General features: G+C 34.8%; 4 protein-coding genes across 27 annotated transcripts; 1 reads left to right on the top strand and 3 right to left on the bottom strand.

Moving 5' to 3' along the window:
• Positions 1-1,269: 1,269 nt before the first annotated feature.
• Positions 1,270-8,856, bottom strand: LOC104753710 (putative pentatricopeptide repeat-containing protein At1g68930). 2 transcript variants are annotated; one of them, XM_087493498.1, is made up of 4 exons: positions 6,127-8,856; positions 5,926-6,036; positions 3,952-4,836; positions 1,270-3,856 (listed from the first exon to the last, which is right to left on the bottom strand). In XM_087493498.1, the coding sequence occupies exon 1, from the start codon at positions 8,507-8,509 to the stop codon at positions 6,272-6,274; it is 2,238 nt and encodes a 745-aa protein (XP_087349624.1). In that variant the 5' UTR covers positions 8,510-8,856; the 3' UTR covers positions 1,270-3,856; positions 3,952-4,836; positions 5,926-6,036; positions 6,127-6,271. The 2 variants fall into 2 exon arrangements, with proteins under 2 accessions (XP_087349624.1, XP_010474226.2); XM_010475924.2 differs by having other exon boundaries at positions 1,353-3,856; positions 3,952-5,083.
• LOC147925723 (putative U-box domain-containing protein 42) lies at positions 1,502-5,639 on the top strand. Its single transcript, XM_087493497.1, has 4 exons — positions 1,502-1,872; positions 2,004-3,353; positions 3,482-3,791; positions 3,917-5,639. The coding sequence occupies exons 1-4, from the start codon at positions 1,867-1,869 to the stop codon at positions 5,503-5,505; spliced, it is 3,255 nt and encodes a 1,084-aa protein (XP_087349623.1). The 5' UTR covers positions 1,502-1,866; the 3' UTR covers positions 5,506-5,639.
• A 251-nt stretch (positions 8,857-9,107) lies between the features above and the next one.
• LOC147925722 (mitogen-activated protein kinase kinase kinase 20-like) lies at positions 9,108-10,124 on the bottom strand. The gene has a single exon (XM_087493507.1). The coding sequence runs from the start codon at positions 10,122-10,124 to the stop codon at positions 9,168-9,170; it is 957 nt and encodes a 318-aa protein (XP_087349633.1). The 3' UTR covers positions 9,108-9,167.
• A 2,996-nt stretch (positions 10,125-13,120) lies between these two features.
• On the bottom strand, positions 13,121-19,510 carry LOC109131682 (putative phospholipid-transporting ATPase 9). 23 transcript variants are annotated; one of them, XR_015584041.1, is made up of 12 exons: positions 19,312-19,510; positions 17,620-18,072; positions 16,166-17,523; positions 15,966-16,076; positions 15,613-15,889; positions 15,411-15,513; positions 15,201-15,309; positions 14,910-15,119; positions 14,704-14,829; positions 14,520-14,618; positions 14,235-14,426; positions 13,121-14,143 (listed from the first exon to the last, which is right to left on the bottom strand). XR_015584041.1 is itself a non-coding variant. In XM_087490687.1 (12 exons), exons 2-12 carry the CDS (start codon positions 18,022-18,024, stop codon positions 13,514-13,516), a joined length of 3,606 nt encoding a protein of 1,201 aa, XP_087346813.1. In that variant the 5' UTR covers positions 18,025-18,115; positions 19,312-19,461; the 3' UTR covers positions 13,121-13,513. The 23 variants fall into 23 exon arrangements, 12 of the variants coding, with proteins under 12 accessions (XP_087346813.1, XP_087346815.1, XP_087346812.1 ...); XR_015584040.1 differs by having other exon boundaries at positions 17,620-18,115; positions 19,312-19,336; XR_015584039.1 differs by lacking the exon at positions 19,312-19,510 and adding an exon at positions 18,845-19,262 and having other exon boundaries at positions 17,620-18,115.
• Between the last annotated feature and the right edge of the window lie 4,302 nt (positions 19,511-23,812).

Raw genomic sequence — 23,812 nt, 5'->3', positions numbered from 1 at the left:
TTGGGTTTACAAAAATGTGGTTAGGGTTTAGTTTTTACAATTAAACGAAATTATATGTCGGTATGGGTTTACAAAGAGTGGTTAGCGTTTAGGATTTAGATTTTACAATTAAATGAAATTATATGTCGGTTTGGGTTTACAAAAGAGTGGTTAGAGTTTAAGGTTTATATTTTACAATAAAATGAAATTATATGTTTACAAAAGAGTGGTTAGTGTTTAGATTTTAAAATTAAGCAAAATTAGATGTCGGTTTGGGTTTATAAAATAGTGGGTAGGATTTAGATTTTACAATTAAAAAATTATATTTTAATTTGGGTTTATAAAAAGAATGATTTGGGTTTAGATGTTATAATTTAAAACTATAATATAATGTTTAGAATTAATAATTTTAAAATTAATTGATATACAAAATTTGTTTTCTTAATCAATAATTTGTTTCCTTAACTAAGAAGGGATGAATAAGAAGAGTTCCCTAATATTCATCTTTGTCTCTATCTTTATTATCTTATTTTTATTATCTTGTTGGTTTGGTGTTTTAAATATATTTCCTACTTATTGGATTTGTTTAAGTAGAAGCCTAAGATACTTTTCTTGCTTTTCAAGAAAGAGTTTCCATTAGTCATTTTACTTCGTGTTGAAACTTTTTTTGTTAACCACGAGGTGGTGGGCTAGTGGTTCTAACATTGGTGGAAGAATCGTCTTGTTGGTATAGGCCAGAGATCAATTCTCCCCAAGCGCAGAATTGCTCAGCTTTATCTTTTTGGCCATATGGGTATAGGCCCATTGCTTACGGCCCATTTGCATATCTGGGAGGATCCTACCCGTAGGATACCCTCTCCCCAGAAAGATTAGTCTCGGACCCCTCCATAGATCTAAGGATTTACTATTCTAGTTAATAAAAAAAAAAAAAAAAAACTTTTTTGGTTTAATTTGGTCGCTTCTTCTTCTAAATGTACAGTTTTAAATCCCCTCTCGTATATGTCTGATTTATGCTCGTAAGTAATAGATACATACATTTATTTATAGCGATTATGTGATTTTTGCTATCAACTTTTCACATTTATAAACATTTGGTAACTGAAGTTCGAACTCTAAAAACTTGTGGACTTACAAACTCAAATAAATGGGAAATAAGTAGAAAACTTCATATCTTTTGATATAATTATACTAATGTCAAATATGTATTATTATTTTTTTTAATTTCCAAGAGCCAACCAAGAACCAACGACTTGATCATAGAGAATTCCGCACGAACATGACAATTATATACAAGTCAATGTAAATCAATGGCATATCTTACCAATTCAAGATTTTATCATCAAACAACACCCATAAGAGAAAGAAAGACGATGACGTATTGACGTTGGACACTACCTACCCTATCCTTCTTTTATTTATTTAAAGTACATGAAATATCAGGAAAATGTCAAAAAAAAAAAAAAAAAATTACAGAAAGTTATAGATTAACTTTTTCTAACCATCATCATTCGCCCTTTGGTTTGTGGTCTGACCAATCTGCAGAAGAGAGATAGTGCAAGACGAAACAAACAAAGTCAACAAATTCCAAACACATGTTTTGATAAAGAAAAATGTTTGGTGCTTTACGTGGATGTACAACGTAATGCTTAACAAGGCACTCTGATTTGAATCCTTCAACTTCTTTACATAGTCCCATGGAACTGTGTCCCCACTTCCTCCTAAAAAGTCGTCTCCTCAATCATCATCGGAGCAACAAATTTACCTTTAGTGGGTTCCAACTTCTTTGAAACAGAGGACCAAGTGTGTCCTTCAAGTCTTCTGCTAGATGAAGTAACTGTTGGAGACTTGGCAAGCAGAGTGAGACAAGACCAGCTTTGAACAAATGGGATGTCGGTAAGACTTTCTTCAATCTCCTCTTGTTTCTATTTGCACCGTAAAAAAATTTCTTGAACATGTCTTTCGAATCATCTTAATCCTCAAACCAACGGAATCTCTCACCTTTTCTCCTATTTTTGTGATCTCAGACTCGAGAAGATATAGGCACAAGTGATACACTGATTGGATCGTTGTTGGGGTCCATTTCCGAAGTGATCAGATCTTTGGAGTCCTTACAAGCAGAAACAGAGAAGTTCCTTGAATGCGCTTGCTACTTTTATCGAGTTTCAGTGGTGTTAATGGAGATACAAACAGCAGAGAGCAACGTCATCTGTTCAATTGATATATTTGAATCTCTATCCGAAAGTATAGATGCGGCGAAGAACCTGGTTGAAAAATCTCAAGAAAGCAATGGACACGAACCAACCACTGACCTGAGAAGCATTGAGGCAGGTTTTGAAGGCGTTGTCAAGCAGATGGGTGAAACATTGCAGTCCATATCAGAGTCAACATTTGACGAAGAAGAATATATAGGAGTTGTTATCCAGTCTCTTTCAAATGAGATGCAGAATGCTAACATCGGAGATGGTAGTAAAAGTGAGATGATACAAAATGGGCAGCAGAATATTTCTCCAAAGCATACACCGGAAATTGTGTCAGAGCAAATAGAGACAGATCTCTATCCCACTGATCCTGAATTTTCCTATGAAAGTTACATGATGTATAGTGAATCACAATCCCAAATGACCGAAATACCAGATATCCCAAGCCAGAGCACAAATGTTAGCAGCCAGAGATATGGAAATCTTAGTGAATCGCAATCACGAATGACAGAGATACCAGATATCCCAAGCCACATCACAACTGTTAGCAGCCACAGAGAGTATGGAAATCTTAGTGAATCACAATCACAAATTACCGAGTTACCAGATATTCCAAGCCAGAGCTCGAATGCTAGCAGCCAGAGAAAATATGGAAATCTTAGTGAATCCTTGTCAATGTTACCACAGGTGACACAGTTCATGGAGCCTCCATACCAAGCTTTCATCTGCCCGTTGACCAAAGAGATAATGGAAGATCCAGTCACAACAGAAACAGGAGTAACTTGCGAAAGAAAAGCAGTAACAGAGTGGTTTGAAAGTTTTGCAAACTCCGATGAGATTAACTGTCCAGTTACCGGGCAAAAGTTGACCACCGAATTAACTGTCAATGTTGTCTTGAAAACCATCATTCAGGAATGGAAAGTAAGAAACGAGGCAGCAAGAATCAAAGTGGCTCATGCAGCTTTATCCTTAGGCGGTTCAGAAAGTATGGTTATCGATGCATTACGAGATCTGCAAATGACCTGTGAAGGAAAAGAGTACAACAAGGTACAAGTTCGTGAAGCTGGGATCATTCAGCTTCTTGACAGATACCTGACGTACAGAAGTAAAGATGTGAGGTATGAACTGCTACAGTTGTTAAGGACACTGGCGGAAGAAATCACTGATGACAGAAAGGTTGGATCTCTTTCATTTACCTATTATGCAATTGCACTAACTTACATGATATGTATTTCTTTCTCCTAGACACTTACACTTCTACTTCTTTTTTCAATAGACTTTTATATTTCAAAGTTATCTTACAGGAAATTATTGTGAAGACCATAACTATGTCACGCATAATCAAACTTTTGGGAAGCAGTCACCAGCCTGTAAGACATATAACACTAGCCTTACTGCTTGAGCTTTCGAAATCCCAACATGCATGTGAGAAGATTGGAACTGCTACGGGGGCGATATTGATGTTAGTTACCGCAAAGTATAACAGAGAGTTGGATGCCTTTGCGTCTGAAACATCAGACCAAATCTTAAGAAATCTAGAGAAGTGTCCAGAGAACATCAAGCAAATGGCAGAGAGTGGGCTATTGGAACCTCTCCTGGGGCATCTAGCAGAAGGTAATACATACTGCTTTTTTCTCCAAAGTTTGAAGCATATATGCTAATGCTATACAGGCGATAACCTGGAGCGAAATGATAAAAGATGAAGAGATGTTGATTCACTTCCGAATGATATATGGCAGGGAGTGAAGAGACTCAGGTGGCGATGGCTACATACCTTGTGGAAATCGATATTGGACATGAGAAAAAAACTTACGTAGCTGAGAAGGCTTGCCCTGCGCTCGTTGGGCTGGTGCAATGTGAAAATATTGACGCTAGAAGAGCCGCCTTCAAAGCACTTGCTCATATTTCATTGTATCACCCCAACAACCAGATACTGGTAGAAGTTGGCATCATCAAGATCATGGTCGAAGAGATGTTCACCAAGCGAATGTTCAGTGATCTGATGAACTCCAGGAATGAAGCTGCTACAATACTGGCAAACATACTGGAATCTGGGCTGGAACATGAGACATTTGAGGTGAATACTCATGGGCACACATTAGGCTCGGATTACTTTGTATACAACATCATCCACATGCTCAAGAACTCAAGCCCAGATGATCTTAACATTGATTTGATCAGGATTCTCCTATCCTTGTCCAAATCACCCAGAGCAATGGCAACAATTGTCTCAGTGATCAAAGAAACCGACGCAAGTTTTGCCATGATAGAACTCATCAACAATCCTCATGAAGAATTGGGGGTTGGGGCATTAAAACTTCTGATAGCACTTACCCCCTACATTGGTCACACGCTATCAGAGAGATTATGTAAAACTAGAGGCCAGCCAGAAAATCTTATCCAGTGCCCAATAGAAGCAAATCAGATAACAGAAAAGCATGCTGTTTCAGCCAAGTTACTTGCTAAACTGCCTCATCAAAATCTGACTCTTAATTTAGCACTGGTCAACGAGAGCATAGTGTCCCAAATTCTGCATGCAATCCATCTGATTCAAAGAAGTGGAACACGAACAAGCAGGTATGCAACTGATTTTCTGGAAGGTCTCGTTGGGATCTTAGTGAGATTCACAACTACACTGTACGAGTCCCAAATGATGTACCTAGCCAGAAACCACGATTTGACATCAGTGTTTGTTGATTTATTGATGAAAACATCAAGTGATGAAGTTCAAAGGTTGTCAGCCACTGGACTAGAACATTTATCTTCTACAACTATGACTTTATCGAGGCCACCCCAACCTAGGAGCACAAAATTCATGGGATCATTGAGTATGCCTAGGTCTTTCTCCCTCCGTTCATCCAAAAAGAAGCAAACAGAGATCTGTGCAATCCACAGGGGGGTATGTTCTGCAAAAAACACATTTTGCTTGGTTGAAGCAAATGCAATCACAAAGCTTCTAGCATGTTTGCAAAGTGATAAAGTGGAAGTAGTGGAGTCAGCATTAGCTGCTATATGTACGCTATTAGATGACAAGGTTGATGTGGAGAAGAGTTTAAGCATGCTGAGTGAAATGAATGCAGTACAACTAATTCTAAATGCAGTCAAAGAACACAAGAAAGAGTCTCTATTGCAAAAAGCATTTTGGATGATTGACAAGTTCATTATTAGAGGTGGAGATAAGTATGCCAGTGACATATCACAAGATAGGATGTTGTCAGGTATGTTGGTTAGTGCCTTCCATCGTGGAGATGGTAACACAAGGCAGATAGCAGAAATTATTTTGAGACGTTTGGACAAGATGCCAAGTTTCTCTACTTATATCACATAAAAAAATGACATGTGAAACCTTAACTGTATGAACTATTATCTTCTCTCTCTCTCAGCTCACTGTGTATAAAGTTTTCAGTTTGAAATGTAAATTTACGTTGTGGTCACAAAAGATAATAGAGAGTTTCAACTTAACATCCTCCTCATAACTTTGGTCACTACATCACCGATAGTTCCATCTACACTATAAAACTCCAACCAATCTAGCAATCGGACGATACAAAATCTAATCATTTGGTAAAAGATATCCCACCATCAATAAATTAAAGATGCTCAGCAATATATACATATAGGTTATGTGTAGACTAAAATCTCAAAGAACTATAGTGTTTATGATCTGAACTACATATGCCTTTATAATACACCGCTTTCCAGTTAACGGACTGAAAATAAAACAGAAACTAAACCAGATAGGTCTTACCATTCATGTTTTCCAGCTCTGTCGATGTTGCAGTCAAATTATATGAATGCACCCTGTATCTCTCAGCCAATTCACCAGTTGAAGTCCAACGCAACTAACAGGCTCAGAATCCTATTCACAAAGATTGACAGCATATACAAAATTAGAAGGCTAGGATTAGAAACCGAGAAAATATTGGAAGCAAAGAGAGATAAGTCCTACTTGTTCTCTTCTTTATGCCCAGGATAGCTGATGAAGCGTCTCATTATCCAAGTTAACTGACTGACAGTACAACTGAATCTTCCTGATCTGTTTTGATTTGTCAGATTAGCAATAGACAGTCATCATGAAAATCCCCAGATGAAAACTACCAGAAATCTCCGCATGAACAAGTTCCATCTTTAAAACGGTGAAACCTAACAGCATCTCTGACAAGTATCTCTCTACCAGTGACGCTGGAGATATGTTTAGTAGCATTGTGGCAGTCCACACACACTCTAAGATTTTTTCCCACTCTAATAGGTAGGCCTGAGGGTACAAATATCAATCCAAAAGCAATTGCAAGCCTTTCACTGTGATAGTTAAGCATCTTTATTTTAACAGCTTCCTCAACATCGTGGTGGACAAAACTGGTATCTGGTTTGTAACCATTACCTGTGATTTTTTGGTTCAATTCCTGGAGCTTAGCATATATCTGTTCTAAATATGGACTTGACTCGTCATCAGCTGAGAAACTGTGCAATTTTCCTTTCCATTTTATCCAACTCTGTCCAGGTTCTTTTCTCACGTTCTTCTCTTTCATTTCCCGCCTTAACTGGGCCACACAATCCCATTGCCCTTTTAAAGCATATAAGCTTGATAATAGGGTATAGCCAGCAGGATGATGAGGATCTAATTCTATGAGTGATTCAGCCGCCCATTTACCTATTTCCAAATTACCTTTGTTTCTACATGCGCTGAGTAAAGTAGTCCAACCAATTGCATCTGGAGGAAAAGGCATCCCACTTATGAAGCGCATGGCTTCCTCTAACCTTCCAGATCGACTAAAGAGATCGATCATGCAAGAATAATGGCCATTACTCGGCACTATTCCATATTCATTTATCATTAACTCAAAATATCTCTGTCCTTTCTCCACTAATCCTGCCCTACTGCAAGCTGAAATAACACCAGTCAAAGTCACTCCATCAGGTTTTAGTCCATGTTGTACCATCTTGTCAAACAACTGAATAGCCTCAATGGCCCTTCCAGATTGGGCATACGCGGAAACCATTGCAGTCCAAGAGACTTCATCCCTGACATTCATCTCGCTGAACAGCCTAGTAGAATCATCAATATCTCCACATTTTCCATACAGAGTCACCAACGAATTTGAAACAGTGACATACTGTATTAGGCCAGACGTTACCGCTTTTCCATGAAACTGGGAGCCCTCTTCTAAGCTAGCTATGTTGGCACATGCACTGACCGCTTGTCCCAAAGTATAATGATCTGGGTCAATTCCACTTCTTTGCATATCAAGGAAAATTTTAACAGCCTCTTCAGGACGCCCGGTCTGGCCATAACCCACAACCATCGCTGTCCAAGACACGACATTCTTCTGCTTCATTCTATCAAACACAGTCTTTGCATAATGTAAAAGCTTACACTTGCAATACATGTCAATGAGAGCACTGCCTACATATATGTGATCCTGAAGATTGGTTCTGATTATACAAGCATGAATCTGTTTCCCTTCGTTAATTGCTCCTAATCCCCCACAAGCAGGTAGAACACTTCCAAAAGGATACTGATCCATCTTCAAGCCTTCTATTTTCATCTCTCTGAAACATTCAATAGCCTCCTTTTCCAGTCCATTTAGAACAAGACCTTTGATCATCGCTGACCAAGAAACTGAATCTTTCTCCATTCCTCGAAACAAGTGCAGTGCATCATCGATCATCCCACATGCCAAAAGCCCTCCCATCAACGAGTTGTACGTAACCGTGTTTCTATCGTCTAGCCCGTAGAAGACCTTCTTTGCATCAGAGATAAAACCAAGTTTTGCATACATATCCAACAATGGGCTCCCAACAAAAAGATAAGACTCAAACCCAAGCTTGATAACCTGAACATGAATCTGCTTGCCCAAACTAACATTTCCATTGCTAGAAGAAAGTTTCAGCATTGTCATCAACGTAACCCTAGTCAAATTAAAAGAGTAATCTTTCATCATCGTTTTATAAGCCTTGACAGCTGAACCAACCAGCCCACTCAAGGAGTACCCTTCAATGAGAACGTTCCAAGTGACACCATCACGATCGGGAAGTTTCTCAAAGGTACTTTCCATCTCTGAGATGTGCCCAGATTTTGAATAAGCCAAAAGAAGATTGTTCCAGGAGAAAAGGTTTGGGTGGGGAATTCCGTCGAACACTCGGCGTGCATACGTGGAGCTTCTGATTACAGCATACGCGTGGACAATGTTGTTATGCAAAAACGTCTCTGGATGAGGAAGAGCTCTGATAATGTTCCCGTGGATCATCTTCACATGGCGACTCTGATTTCTAGCTCCCATCCCAATGCATTGCTTTATCTGAGCAGAGTAGTAGTTCGACGCCATAGTCATCCGTTACTTTTGTTTTTTTTCTCGTTACACTAAGAATATAACCAAATCTGAACTAAACCAACCGGTTTAATTGAATAAACCAGAGACATCCATGTCACTTTCTGGCTTCGCACTGGTAAACTCGTGTAATGACGTAATAAGGTGTAATACAACGAACTTAAATAAATGGATTTGTAAACGAACAAAAAGCAATCTGAAACAAAACTCATCAAACTTTGTAAACTGGTGTAAAATACAACAAACTCATACTCTACTGATTCTAACTTTTTGACGCCAAGAGGTTATATATGAACCAAAACAATATCAAAGATCCGAACTTTTTTATATGGTATTAACCCATGAAAAACAGAGAAAAAGAAACAGAGGAAGCTGCATAATCGAGAGATTAGGACTCTAAATAAGCAAACTGTGAGTAGCAGAGAAGATTAAAGAGAACATGAATCTGGTACCTCAAACTTGAAGCTATAAACGAAAATAATCATACATTCAATTCAACTATTACAAGAGTCTAAACGATGGAGAAACATATTTGTAGAAGAACAAAGACATCAACTATTATTATACATAACTCTACTAATCAATAAAGAAAAAAATAATCTTTACAAGAATCATATCAGTGTTGACAAGGGCTCTGGCTGAACTCATCAAACTCTTGAAATTAAGACATACTCTTAATTTCGCAAAGCATCTGTCTAATTTTCTCCAGTTGCAGGGCCAAATCCTTGGGATTCTTAGTCTGAAGCTTTGCTGCCAACTTATGATTGACATCTCTAGGTACGAAGCTATGCCTCAACAATGTCAACGCGTCTTTTCTCTCGTCTGGTTCCGACGCAAAACAGGTCATGAGAAAGTTTTTTGCATCGCAAGGAAGATTACTCGGAAACAGTGGCTCGTAGCAATTCATGAGATCCTCCAAGTAATCGTTTGTATGCCACCATGGTCTCTTTCCAGTGTACATCTCCAACACAACACATCCCAACGACCATAGGTCCAGTCCTTTCCCTATCTCGCCGTGAGAGATCGATTCAGGGGACATATAGATCGGTGTTCCAGCAAACGGTTGATCAGGGTGCCACCACTTAGTGTCTCCCTCTTTCTTCGACAACCCGAAATCAGAAATCTTCAATTCGTAAGACCATCTCCACGCACCCTTCTTGTAGTCGTAGACACGGCTTGGGAAAACAAGGATGTTTTCGGGTTTGAGATCGCAGTGAACATAGCCGTGTCCGTGAATCGTGGCTAAACCCTCGAGAAGCATACGTGTAAACTCTCTGATCATCGGCTCAGGCAATTTCCCGTATTTAAAACGGTTCAAGAAAGTGCTTAAGCTTCCTTCAGCCGCGTACTCCATGAGAATCTTGTATTCCACGTAACCCTTGTGGTTGACTTTCGCTTGCACTCCGTTCCCGTAGCATTGGACGATTCTCGAACATCCTTTGAATTTTGATAAGATGTGAAACTCTTTGTAGAGAGCCTTGGCGTGTTCATCGTCGGAGGTTTTCACGGCTGCGTGGAGAGTTTTGCCGTCGCCTTGTCTTTCGTACTTGAAGAGGCTCACCGAACCAAATGAACCTTGTCCCAGAAACTTTTCGAACTCCAAATCTAACACCACCATCGCAACAAATAGAAAAAGCTAAGCTTTGAAATCTGAGAGTAGCTTGGGGAGGAACTTATAACGAGATTAAACCGACTTCAACCCTAGTTTCCTTTTTTCTTTTCTGTTTTTTAAATTTATTTACAAAGGAAAAAAAAGTAAATTTTGATAAAAGTATTTTCCTTTTCTCACGGAATGAAAATGTTGAGCTGCGGAAAAAAGTTAATAACAAAAAAGTACCGTTGTGATTTTTTTCTATGCAACAGGATTTATCATCAAAATTAAGTATAGGTTTTTATTAAAGGTTTTTGATTTATTTATGATAAAGAATATATTTAACTAATCAACAAATTTTATCAAAGAAAAATATAATAATAATAAATTTTATTAATAAGGTTTTATCTACTACTCAGATTTATCATTTTTTACTATTTTTTTTGTTAAACTTTTTTAATTTATCAATGATAAATGATATAATTCTACTGATCATCAAACTTTATCAAAAAAAAAACAAAGACTAATGACAAATTGTGATTCACAATTAATTGAGCTTTTCCATTACTCTCTTGATAATTAATTTGGGTATCTATTATCCTGATAATTATAAAATTTGAATAGTCGAAATCTGGACGAAATCTGAATTAGAGTTGCGGACCCTAATTTAAATACAAATAATGGTGGACCAAATATATATATATATATACAAATAAAAAAACTATTATGCAAATAAAGAAATATTTAGTAGGATATTTTATTCTGTAATTTTTAAGGGATATTTTCAAAAATACCCCTTTTTCCATGCCCTTTTTTTTAAATACTTCTCTATGTTGATCATTTTCAAAACTATCCCTCCTTGTGTACAAAATGACCAAATTACCATTTTTTTAGTGACAGCAAAAATGTACAGTCATCAAAATCGAAAGAATTTCCCGCCAAAAAAATGAAAAGTATTCCCGCCAAAAAATTTTCTTTTTTTTTGCAAAAATCGAAAAAATTTCCCGTCAAAATGACGTAATAAAATTTTTCCGCCAAAATTTTTGAAATAAAAACCTTTTAATAACCTTGTAAACGCTTTTACAAGGTTTTTTAAATGTTTAAAAGATTTTTAAATAAAAGCGTCTACAAGGTTTTTAAAAGGGTTTTAAAAAGTTTTTAAAAGGTTTTAAAGGATTTTTAAAAGGTTTTAAAGGACTTTTAAAAGGTTTTTTATAAGGTATTTACAAAGTTTTTAAAAGGCTTTTCGAAATCTTATAAATATTTTTAAATTGTTTAAAAGCTTTTAAAAACTTTTTAAAAACCTACATTGTAAATTTTTTTTGCGAGAAATTTTTTTTAGTCAAAAATAGTTTTCTAAATTTTGAAAAATATGTTGGAAATTTTTTTGGCGGGATAATTTTGTTTTTTAATTTAAGGGTAAAATGGTTATTAAAAAATAAATGAGGTCAAAAATGAAATGGCCAAAAAAGAGAGTATTTTTTAAAAGGGGTATATCAAAAAAGGTATTTTTAACAAATTCTCAATTTTTAATATGAAGAATTATTTTATTATGCCAGTCAAATTTTTATGTTAATTATGCAATTAGATGACTAAAAATTGTTATATAATATTATTCTTCTAAGTATAATATAAAAACTTTTGAATGTTAAAAATCATTTTGTAAATAATCATAATCTCATCTACTTGTATTATATTGAACTAGTACTATTAATTTGGATTTTTTTTGGTTAAAAGCCAAATTCAATATCATGAAAGTAGAGATGCAAAACATGTAGAAAATATACAAATAGCCAAAAATTATAATAAAATCATTACAAAGGGTTTACTCGTTACTAATGGAGTCTACCCTCTACTCTTCTTTAGATCTTGTATTCACTCCGTAAGAGGAGTTGTGTTGACCCTAAGGACTGGTGTGAAGTCGGAGTAAAGTTTTCAACTGTATCAAGCAGATGATAGGAATATCGTGGATTTGAATCATATGTCTAATGATTCCACAAAGTTTAAAACACAAATTCAAAATGTTGGAGTCTCTACTAATTTTTTTTAACTCTCAAATTTTTATTTTAATCTTGTATTTCTCATAATTAGTCTCTTAAATATTAAAATATAAATTGATATAATGATAATTTTGTTGGTAGTTTAAAGTAATCACATTCTAATACAACAAAAAGTACCCATACTCAGCAAATTGGCATTATTAATTGTTAGAATGGGTGTTAGATATCTAGGGAATCATTGCTTCTCCCTTCTTCAAAATACAAAATTATGTCAAAATAGTCTGATGTGACATATCCTGAAAAGTTAGTATGTCCAATATAATATTTCCTTTACTATTAACATAGATTAATGCCCCTATTTTAAAAATCGGCCGCCTAGACGGCTGTGTAATCGCTGATCAGTACATCTCCGCCGCGATTTTAACCAAATCGGACTACTTAATCGCTACCCCGATTTTTAGCCGTTAGGCGTTGAAAATCATTAAAGTCAACGATTTTTAACAAAAAAATTAACTCAGTTTGAAACCAAACGAATTTAATCAGCTAAGTAAGCCCATATAAGGCCCACACTAAAGAAAAAGAAACGAGGTAGGATTATTTATAGAGTAAAAGTTGGGTAGTTGCTTCTTCCCTTGTCGATGTGGGACTTTTGATTTTGTAAATCATTATCACAACTATTTAATGAATAATGAATAAAGTTCAAAAGACATAAATAATGAATAGATAAAACTATTTAAAGGAAAAATAATGATTAAAAAATGAAAAAAAAATATGGTGAAAAGACACAACCCTATAATGAACAGACCAGATGCAATATATATATATATATATATATATATATATATATATATATATATATATATATATATTTTTAATTACAACATATTTTTTTACGAAAATATACGACGAAAAATCACAACTGTTATTATATTTATTTAAATTGTTATTATTATATAGAATATGAATTCTAAGAGGTTATATTTAGGGACATTTATGAATTGTGATGTAAAAAAAAAATAGAGATTTGTGACAGTAACAAATCAGTATTTAATATCTATGCAATTCTGTACTTTTTTTCTTGAGAATAAGCGTAACAAATTTTTCTGACTAATAGTGGCAATCTTGAAAGTGCAAAAGAAGAGAAAATACAGTGACTATCTCTCTAGTGTAACTCTGATGTATATAATCTTCAGCTGTTCTGCAAACACTATATATACTGAACTTGTAAGATCTCGTTTCGTGAGTAGGAAAGACCACAAGAATCAGCAGAATGTACAACAACTTGTTGGAAAAAGCCTTGTTCGATCCAGTCTGAAGCCAAGAAATATGCTTCCATATATTTATGGTTCTATTTACGTTCTGCAAGTCAGTTGAATATGAAAAACCATTCAAAGAGGAGTCAGGTTAGTTCTGTTGTCATGATTCAGACTCAGATCTCCTAACTGATCTCTTTTTAGCTTCTAATCTGGCAGTGAACCCAACTGTTGTAGGTCTTATCGATCTTTGTCTCACCATATCACAGTACTCTGGGTCGTTACACTGACCTTCGTACCTTAGCCATTGTATCATCCCATGGTACATTGGGAAAAAGCTCATCTGAAGTGCAGAGTAGATGAAGTAAGGCATCAACGTCGTGACAACGACGAAGAGAGTAATGAGCCAGTAACAAAGTGAAGGCGCTAGAGCTTCAACAAAGACTTTATATGCACCGGTTGATATATTTGCTGGAAGTTCTCCATACACCGTGATGAAAAAGTACCAAACAACGATGGAGCTCCAAATCACAATGTGCTGGATCAGAGTGAAGTAACTGATAGCTAACGCCATCTGCAAATTCACAACCCACACAATGCAAGTGTACATTGTCCCCCCTAGGATTTCTCTTCCTGCAGTTTTCCCATCATGGTTGAAAGCTTGAGATTGGAGAGAACTTTTGCACAGGTAGAAAACGATTATTGCACTGTAGAATCCGTTGAACATCCAGCCAAGTATCCTGCGCCAGCTGAATAGAACATTCTGCACACCTTCTTGGTATAAGAGCGGAAACTGCATAACCAAGAAAAAGCAAGAATTTGGTACAAACTGTTTGACGGTGAGAAAGATTAAGCTGTTGTAATAATGCAATGAAGAAGTTTACCTTTAGACAATACCGTGCAGAGACATCCTGGTCGAAGACACCAAGAGCAATAACCGGAAGGGATGAGAAAAAGACATTATAAAGAGATAGAAACCAGTCGTTGTAGGCAGGTGTTGATGAGAATGTTGTGTATGTTTCATATAAGAAGAGAGTGAAACCGAATGTAATGTTCTTGTAGAAGAAGTAGCAAATCTGTGAATAAAAGGAACCAAAAGTAATGATTATGTTAAGACACTTGGCACAAAAAGGTTGGTCTCAGTTTAAAGATATGGAATGGTATTTTACCATTGTCGAGATACGCCTGTAACACCAGTGTCCATGGACAAGTAACAAACGTTCCAGATATCTGAATTGAGCAATCGCAATGTCGCTGGACATTACAGCCTGAACAAGGGATCAGGATTAGCCCACAAAAAGAAACAACACACAACAAAAAGAAACAAATGAGTTATACAAATCTAAACTGAACCTGCATTCCTTCCACACCGCTGATTCCAACGCCTATATCTGCTTCTTGAAGCATTCCAACATCATTAGCGCCATCACCAATTGCTAACGTCGTTTTACCATTTCCAGATTTTACTAGTCTTGTCACCTACATTGCCATTTTCATTCTTGAGAAAATCTTGACAGAGGCACAAAGTATACAAAAGAATAACTAAGAAAAACACTAACCAGAGCTTTCTGTTTTGGTGATGAACGACAACAGATGACAGACGCACAACCAACAGCTAGCTCAAGAAAGATGTGCTTTACATCATCATCCAACGCGTAAGCAAGTGATTTTCCATCAATGATTAAAGCAAAAGCATCAGAGTTCCCACCAGAATACTTCAACTGAGTCTTTCCATTAATTATCTGAGCCAAGACATTTTCTTTTGATGCCTGCAAGATAAAATTAGACACATTGATTCATTCATCTAATATATTCTTCTGCTAAATATCAAATGTTTTGGCTGTCTTTACCTTTGTAATGGCATCTTTTTCTCCAGTTTTTTCCAATGATAGAATTTCAGGGGTCTCCAAGTTGATTATGATCTGCTTCATGTCTTGTCTGAGCAAACTACAAGCGAAGCTGTCAAAGACGAATACACAAAAAGGTTCATAGAGTGGAAAGACAGTAAAAAAAAAATGTATACAGAAACTCAAAGGGTATATAATATATTAAGGTGATACCAAGAAATTGATACCCAATATTGATAGCAGTCTCCATTTTGTCACCAGTCAAAACCCAAATCTTTATTCCTGCTTGAGCAAGCTTGTCAATGCAATCAGGGACCTGAAAGAAATCAAGGATCAAAGGGAAAATATTTGAGTATTTCAATTCATCAATCATATACACAAGTCATGTAAATATATCATCAGTAGTTTTGCTTACTCCATTTTGGAGTTTATCTTCAACAGCAGTTGCTCCAAGGAGAATCAAGTCTTTCTCAACCTTCTCAGTGACTTCCTCTATCAGCGATTCTCGATCAACGCTAACCGAACTCTTGGCTTCACTGATTTTCTCATTGAAAACTTTGTATTCTTTTTCATCAAGTTCACGATATGCAAGTATCAAAGTTCTCAGCCCTGCATCAGCATATTCGTGCACATGGTCCCGTGTTTCCTCTTCAAACTCTCTACCATTCTTGGAAAGTCTTTCAAACATGACACTAGAAAACGAAACAAATAAAAAAATAAGTTCCAATATCTATAGGAAAAGGTTTTCTGAAGTCAAAGGTCACTTACTTATCTGCTCCTTTACAAAATAACAAGAGTTTTCCATCTTCATCCTGCACTATAACTGACATTCTTTTCCTAGTGCTGTTGAACTCAAGAACGTTCAAGATTTTGTACAACCTGCAGACACAAACACCATTTTCAATCAAGTAACTAAAAACAGATAAAACTTTGATAGTATAAAATAAAGAAGAGGGGATGGGACTGACCTTTCAACTCGTTTGCCAGTCACTAGATCAAGCTCTCTTACCGCAATAGTAGTTTGAGTTCTGTTAAAAAATTCAAACCCAAGCTCCCTTGCTGCAATAACAAATGCTGCTTCATCAGGCGACTCAGCCTCATAAGTGATCTTTTCTGTATCCTCATCCACTTCAGGTATCACCGTATGGCATACCGCGAGTAATCTGAAAAACTTCTGAATCATATTAGCATTCATCTCAGTGACCCAGTTTCCCTTCATGATCCTCTCATCTCTAAAGTTGAATCCTTTCACAGTTGATTCTTCAGTAATTGCCTCTTTACTAAATTCCATATCATCATTCTCATTACTCTGAAACACCAAAGAAGAACCTTTTCTTCTTCCCATAGCCATCTCCACCTCTGTAACACCACGGCCATAAGCTGTCCCAGCAATAGAACACTTGATGAACTCCATGGAGTTACATGTCAATGTTCCAGTCTTGTCTGAGAGAATTGTATCCACTTGCCCAAGTTCTTCATTCAGGTTAGAGGTACGTGCACGAGCTGGCTTGTCAGCTTCCTCGTAGTACATGTGTATATCCTGGTTGATGAAGATGCTCTGAAGGACTTTAACAATCTCTATTGAGACATACAAAGATATAGGAATGAAATAACTGTAGAGCATAATCGCCGTTAGAAAGTGATAGACCGCAGCCAGGGGAGCTCGTTTGGGGTCAAAGAAGATTCTGGAGCTATCTGGTCTCAGATACCATCTCTTTATCACACCATCTTTAAGATCTTGTCTTGTTGTAACTCCAAAGATAACAGAACCAATAAACGCCATAGCAACCACCATGAAGAACATTAAGTAGATAATCTTATCCATCTTCTTTTCAATCATGCTTCTCTTAGATGGAGGATCAGTTGAATTCTGAATAACCTTTGTGTCATGACCCGTGAAGATAACAGCTCCAAAGATGAAATCTGTGTTCCTGAGTTTTGAATCTCTCAAAAGAAGCTGTTGTAGTGAGAGAGGGTATTTAGCTCCCCTAAGCTCCATGGTACCAACAAAGGAATACAAATTAGCATTTGGATCCTCGCATTTGACAAAAGCCTCAAAGCCCTTGAAGTTAAACTCGTCACGCAAAGACGAAGTTACTTCAAGTCCTTGTTTAACTTTCAGATTAGTCTCCCCATCAAGGTTCATCGTCTCAACATAGCAAATAGCATCTTCATAGCTAGAACCAAGCAGAACAAGATCTGCAGGGAAAAACTCATTCTTCTCTACCTTCACTATATCTCCAATACTCAAAGTCTTCCACTCCTTTAAATCGAAGTTACCATCCCCTCTATGCACTTTAACTTTCCTATTATTCACCTCATTATCCTAAAACCACACACAAAAGCTTCTGTTTCAGTTTCACTTAACTAATCTAATCAAAGCTCTAATCACAATGAGAGAGAAGAGATCAAAAAGAGTTACCTGTTTTTGCCTGCGCAAATCTTCAACACCTTCTTTAACCATAGTAGCACCAATAACGAAAAGGAGAGGAACAATGGCACTAGAAGCAGTATAAGGAGCAAGAGGAGTGAAAGCCAAGATCCCAGTAACCAAGAAATAGAAATTGGCGACTCTCCTAAACTGCTCAAACAGTGATTTGGGTAAAAAAGTAGCAAGAGTGTACTTAGTAGTCCTCACATAGTTATCACTGTAGTTTCTTGAATCAGCTTCAGGTGAATCAGGTTCGTTGCAGTAAACAACGCGAGAGAAACCAGGTCCTCCGATTTGAGAATGGTCTTGCTTAAAACATGCTTTGCCACATGTCAGCGTATAGAGCTTACTTAGTTGTAGTCTTCTCCTTCTTCTCTTTGTTCCACCTCCTGCCATTTAAGCACCTTGCAGCAGCTACTTGAGAAGCCAAAGTTGGAATCTTTACTGAAACAAAATTGCAGATTTTGTTTTCAGATATTCAAGAAACCTGAAAATTATAATAAAGATCAAAAAAAAAAAAAACAAATCTTTTTAAGTTTCAGACACGGGAAACGAGTAAGTTCAAGTGATGAGATTCGAACATTAGTATTTTGTTTTTGTTTTGCAGCACACCCGGGAGAACAGTTTTGAAAACGAAGAAACCAAGAAACATAATTTTCAGGTTTTGTTTTTTTATAAAGTGGAAAAAAAAAGTAAAAGAAAAGAAAAAAAAAAAAAAAGACAAAATACCGTGAAACCAACCGAACGTAACAGAGAGGAAAAAGCAGAGAAGACCGTGACTGGATTGGTTTATATAATCAGACCTCGTTTTCTGCAAATTTATTTATTTATTTTCTCGGGAAAATGAGGAATTTTCTCGGTAAAATTATCAGAGATCAAGTGAGAGTGAGAGAGCTGAAGATTTTTTTTTTTTTTTTTTTAATTAGGTGAAAGAAATCAAAAAGGGTATGTATAAAAAAGTGATGATCTTTGAGAAAGTTGAGATTTTTAAAACACAGCTATGAAGAAGAAGAAGGAATCAAGAGAAGAGGGGAGATCTCAATAAAAATGTGTGTATATCTATCTGCTTCACTGTTCAATTTGTCTGCTTTTTATAACCAAAAAAAAAAAAATTGTATCATCTCATCATCCAAACAAATTGGGAAGACAAAGACGAACAAGATAAAAACACAGACAAAGTGCCAAGATTCGGACAAGGCATTGTTTCCCCTCCCACCTGGAAATAAAAGATTAAAAATGTTGCCGGAATAACAGCAAATCAAAATGCTGAAATTTTTATCTTTGTTCAAATAACAAAGTTGTGACCTTTTTGAGTGTTGTAAGAAATTAAAAAAAAAAAAAAAAAAAAAAAAACAAAACAAAGAAGGAGGACAAAGAGACTGAGATGATCTGACAGTTTCAAATCAAGGATGATTTTGTTACTGTCAGATGATCAGGAAAGAAAGAAAGAAAGAAAAAAAAGAAGTGAGAGTTTTTTTTTGTTTGTTTTGGTTAGAGAAGAGAAAGAAGAAGAATCGAAAGGAGGAACATTAGATGCGCCGTCATGGCGGAGAGAGAGGTGACCAACACACAAAATTCGGGTCAAACACATTAAAAAAATTTGAGATCTCTATTTTTGATTTACTTCTACTTATGTAATTTATGTTTCCATTATGTTCGTACTTAGTAGTAGTAAGAGTATACCATTTGATTTCAAACTCTTGCTTACAAAGAATTAAATCGTTGAGGGTAACTAATCTAATACTAATAATAAGAGTGACTATTCACATTTTCACAAAAGAAAAAGATTAGGTGATTTTTTTTTTTTTTTTTTTTTTTTTTTTTTTGAAACATGATTTTGTTTGTCCACCAAAACTTGTCTTCAAACACCGTACATTGTCCTAAATTAGGTTTTAGAATGATTTTAGGTTTAAAATATCACAAAGTGGCCAGACCAAGTTAACCTAACTCGATTCATGTTGATTTTTAATCGGACTATAGGATGCATGTATTAGTGAACGGCTGACCTTTTTTTGGTGACCGCTTAAGGTTTTGATTTGTATCATGCGGAATCATCTATGGTGATTTTTAATGCGATTCTGTAAATATTTTATCGTAAATAGACAAAAATTAAACATATTGTGTTCACAAACATACTGACGGCAACAAGAAAACAGAAGTCACAAAAATATTATTTATCAAAACCTACATACTTTGCATCAACTTCATAAATAAATAATTATTATACATAGTTAATGACTTTATAATCTCTACGATATTGGTATGGTTAATTAGAGGAACTTTGACTTTAATGCAAAAAACATGCCACCAGCTTTGTATAGTTTGGTATGCATCATTTAATGCATGAATCTTGCTTTCAAGTTTCAACTAAATGTAATTCCCGGTTCACCAAATACCGCGTGGTTAACATATTCGTACCAGTCCGATAATACCTTAGATGAAAAAAAACAAAAAAAAAAAAAAACTTAAAACATCATATAAATTCCAGAAGTCGCTAGCTAGATATTTGTTTTTGTTTCTAATCAACTCTTGTTTGTAGCTAGGCCTCTAAATTTGTATAAATTGAACTTTCGTTGTTTGGTTTGTAGCCTTGTAGGTATTCTCCTGTATCTGGCCTGCCTGACTGTCTACATGACTACATCAGTGATAAGTTCGTAAAACGTGTTAGTACTTCCACAGCTGCTGAAGATTATCAGTATCAAATGGCTTTATGCATTTTTTCGTGTATGTTTTAAATTAGAGTAATTAAACTTTGATTAATGAAAGATAAAACCAGAAATAAACAATATATATAAATACACTAAATTTGTAATAACTATATTATTCTTCTTGTCATTATAACTCAATCGTTTAACCAAAAAAAATAGTCCCGAACAATTAAATATGGCCATATGAAGAAATAAATACAATTTTGCAATGTTTTATTGCATGTTTTTTTTTTCTTTTTGACAAACGACACATATATATATATATATATATATATATATGACATATATATTTGATAGATTTTAATTGCATGGCTTATCCAAAGTTTTGGAAGTCGTTTTAAATACTTTATTAACTAGAATTAAAAAAATTATATGATTCTTGTACCTAATAATTTTTTTGGGGTTTTCTCAAAATATCTGAACTTGGATTTTTTTTTAATAATCTGGTTATTATAATGAATTCTTATTCGTTTATTGTAACCTCCATGACAGCATAACACATTGCATATGTCACTTTATCTATACATGACAATATCAGTTTTGGTGTAATTATTTACCTTATCTTTGTTTTTTTTTTCTCAATATCAATTTTTCATTAACCAAGTACAGTTACACATTGTCTATATCCACAATCCACATATGGTTTAATTCAACTTGGCATTATAGAAATGGTATAGATTTACCTTATCAAAACACTACTCTTCTGGCTTTGATTGATGACAAAAACAAAACTTTATTATTTGTATAGTTTTAATTTTTTACTAATCACAAAAACTTTACCAAAAACTTTATTAAAACCTTTACTCTCAGCTTTTTTGTATAGTTTTCATGTACATCTCTTTCTTACAGTTTTGCACTATTCCGTAAAAGCTTACAACTTTAACTTACAGCTTTTCTTTATAGTTTTGAATACGTTACCAATCAGACTCTATTTTATATAAATATTGTTCTTTAATACGTCTACATTTGGTAAAGAAAAAAAAACCACTGCGACTAGTCTTCTAAAAAAAATCACACACGCACTTAGCTGAACACTATAGTTTTTGAACTATGTGGGTGTGCTCCAGCGTCAGCTAATATCTAACATTGAAATTTATGTAATTACGCGATGTGGTGTTTGTGACCATGTGGCACGAAATAGTTTTCATCCATTTCTTTATCGGGTTCAATAGCCAAAGTCAGAAAATGGATTGCTTACTATTGGAGTTATATACTTAAATTAGTCCGTTGATTGTGGTTACCTTTGACAAAATTCAATCTACTATAAACTGGTAATATTTATAATAAAGTTGTAATATGGTATGGATTAATTTGTGCAAAGGCATCATCAAAGATGTCATACTCTCGTAAATGTCAAGACAAGGAAAAAAAGGAAACTAGAAAAAAAAAGACTTTGGCGAAAATTTCAAAACTTAGTAGTTAGATTGTCAATCGAATTACACATCACATGCCTTAAAATATTCACTAATACCATATATCTTCGTCTTTTTAAATCGTTGTGGATTTGGTGATTAAAACTAAATGTTGTAAAAAATTAGCTAATTCATTAAACCTTAATTCTCAAAATAAACCTTGGGTGGTCGTCGCCTCGTCTGTATCCGGCACAACTATAAATTGATGTTAAGTATAATATACGTATATATTTCTTTTGTCTTGTCAATCTAATGCATGATCACCTTATTTATTCATAAATTGATGTTGACGTGAAAAATAATAATGACGTTGACGTGAATTAGGAGAGCTTGCCACGAAGATGGTAGAAGCCGACAGAAGCTATAAGACCGTAACCTTTTTTTTTTTTTTTTGGGTTCAAGAATCCTAACGAATAAAGACCATACCTTTTAAATTGATCATTTTATTATTGTTTGTATAATTTTATGCGACGATAAAATAAATGAAATACAGATGGAATTGAAAATTTCAATTTGAAATGCAACCTTATTAACTTTAAAAAATGGCAACTGAGCCTAATCTTATATTAGGTAATTTGACTCCAGCCAAATTTGTTAGACCCAACTCAGAATAAACCGACCCGAACGAATTAATTGAGTCGATATGGAACTGAAATAGTTAGTAGTTACCGTAGCTACCCCCTTAAATAGAGTATAACACACATTTAAATAGAGTATAACTGTATAACACACATTTATTGGAGTAACAAGAACAATCAATTTAGAAAAACTCATAATCGTGTTGGATACGTATAGTTCATTCATTCTTGAAAATTTTATATAAGTGATCTATGTTGATTTGTGAAGTAACATTATTTAATTAGAGACACATTTATTGGTATATAGGTATATTTTCTTCGTGTGGTGCTTGAATTTTGTTTTTTAAAAGTTGGTAGCCATAGATCTAAAGCTATGATGGATATTTTGTATTTATGAAACTTTTCCCGAAAGTAAAAGACTTTATGAAGTTGACGATGAATCTACACGGTTTACGGAATCTTTAGTTAATTGAGAGACTTCCAAATATATTCCCACTAAAATGTAATTTGAGAAATTAATTAACGTTTTTAGATTTCTTTGTCTGTCTTTGACAATTTCTTTGCAGCGTTGATCTTTTCTTCTCTACTTAGAAATTGAATTGTTTAATGCTTTTACTAAGATTTACCTAATACGCAGTCAAGTGTCAATTTTGCATATGAAGCAATACTGAATAATTCATTGCTATTACTGATTTTTTTTTTAGTGTTATAGACCAATAATTGTACTACTTTTTGTAACCTTTTAAATTATCATACCATACAAAATTCTAGTGGAAGACTGTCTTCAAAAATATGAAATATCATATCAATGATCTTTTTTACACATCCCATTCGAATTCTCTTAGGACACCCTTTTGGCTAGGAAATCTTTACATTTTCTTCTTCCTCTTCCTTTTTTATACGCAATTATATATCTTTATTTTATTTTGTATGTTTTTTTACTTAATTTTGAATGAATTGGAAACGATTACCAAATGTTAAATGCTTTCTTGCTATTAATTCTAACGTAATTTTCACTCTATGAAATATATAGATAAACTTAGAGCTTCCACTTTTTTTTTTTCTTCAAACAGGTTAAATTCCAATTTTCTAATTGATGTTCACGTTTTCGAATGGTACATTTTGAAACACTAATCACATATTTGAGAGAAATGTGAACATCTCTACAAGTAAAGCACAATAATTGACATGACATCTCCACAAAAAAAAAAAAAGCTAATTTTTCTTCTTCTTGGAATAAACAGTTTCCTTTGTTAATGCGCTATGGTTTTGTCCAAAGTATAAAAGACTGGTCATAATTGTTCATTTGTTTGTTGGTGATCGCATTTGCCTTTTATGTTAAATGTGTATCTTTTTAAATTTTAACCATAACCTATACAATTTCAAACAAAACCTTTTTTTGCCTACGTTGAATAGTTTATTAAAAAAAAGATGTCATAATTTTCATTCAAGAAAAAAGATGTTTGATAATTAAAATATATATTTT

This window comes from Camelina sativa, chromosome 16 (genome assembly GCF_030686135.1).
Source record: "Camelina sativa cultivar CO46 ecotype springtype chromosome 16, ASM3068613v1".
NCBI classification, from domain to species: domain Eukaryota; kingdom Viridiplantae; phylum Streptophyta; class Magnoliopsida; order Brassicales; family Brassicaceae; genus Camelina; species Camelina sativa.
Note: the sequence above shows the minus strand (reverse complement) of the source record. Positions and strands in the feature narration are given on the sequence as shown.

Bases quoted from the DNA above. Each gene is read 5' to 3' on its own strand.
- LOC147925723 (XM_087493497.1), top strand. The intron at 3,354-3,481 runs GTTGGATCTCTT...GTTATCTTACAG, and splicing joins AAATCACTGATGACAGAAAG to GAAATTATTGTGAAGACCAT. The intron at 3,792-3,916 runs GTAATACATACT...GATATATGGCAG, and splicing joins CCTGGGGCATCTAGCAGAAG to GGAGTGAAGAGACTCAGGTG.
- LOC104753710 (XM_087493498.1), bottom strand. From the start codon at position 8,509: ATGACTATGGCGTCGAACTACTACTCTGCTCAGATAAAGCAATGCATT.
- LOC147925722 (XM_087493507.1), bottom strand. From the start codon at position 10,124: ATGGTGGTGTTAGATTTGGAGTTCGAAAAGTTTCTGGGACAAGGTTCA.
- LOC109131682 (XM_087490687.1), bottom strand. From the start codon at position 18,024: ATGGCAGGAGGTGGAACAAAGAGAAGAAGGAGAAGACTACAACTAAGT. The intron at 15,514-15,612 runs GTAAGCAAAACT...GATTTCTTTCAG, and splicing joins AAGATAAACTCCAAAATGGA to GTCCCTGATTGCATTGACAA. The intron at 14,144-14,234 runs GTAAACTTCTTC...TTGGTTATGCAG, and splicing joins CTGCACGGTATTGTCTAAAG to TTTCCGCTCTTATACCAAGA.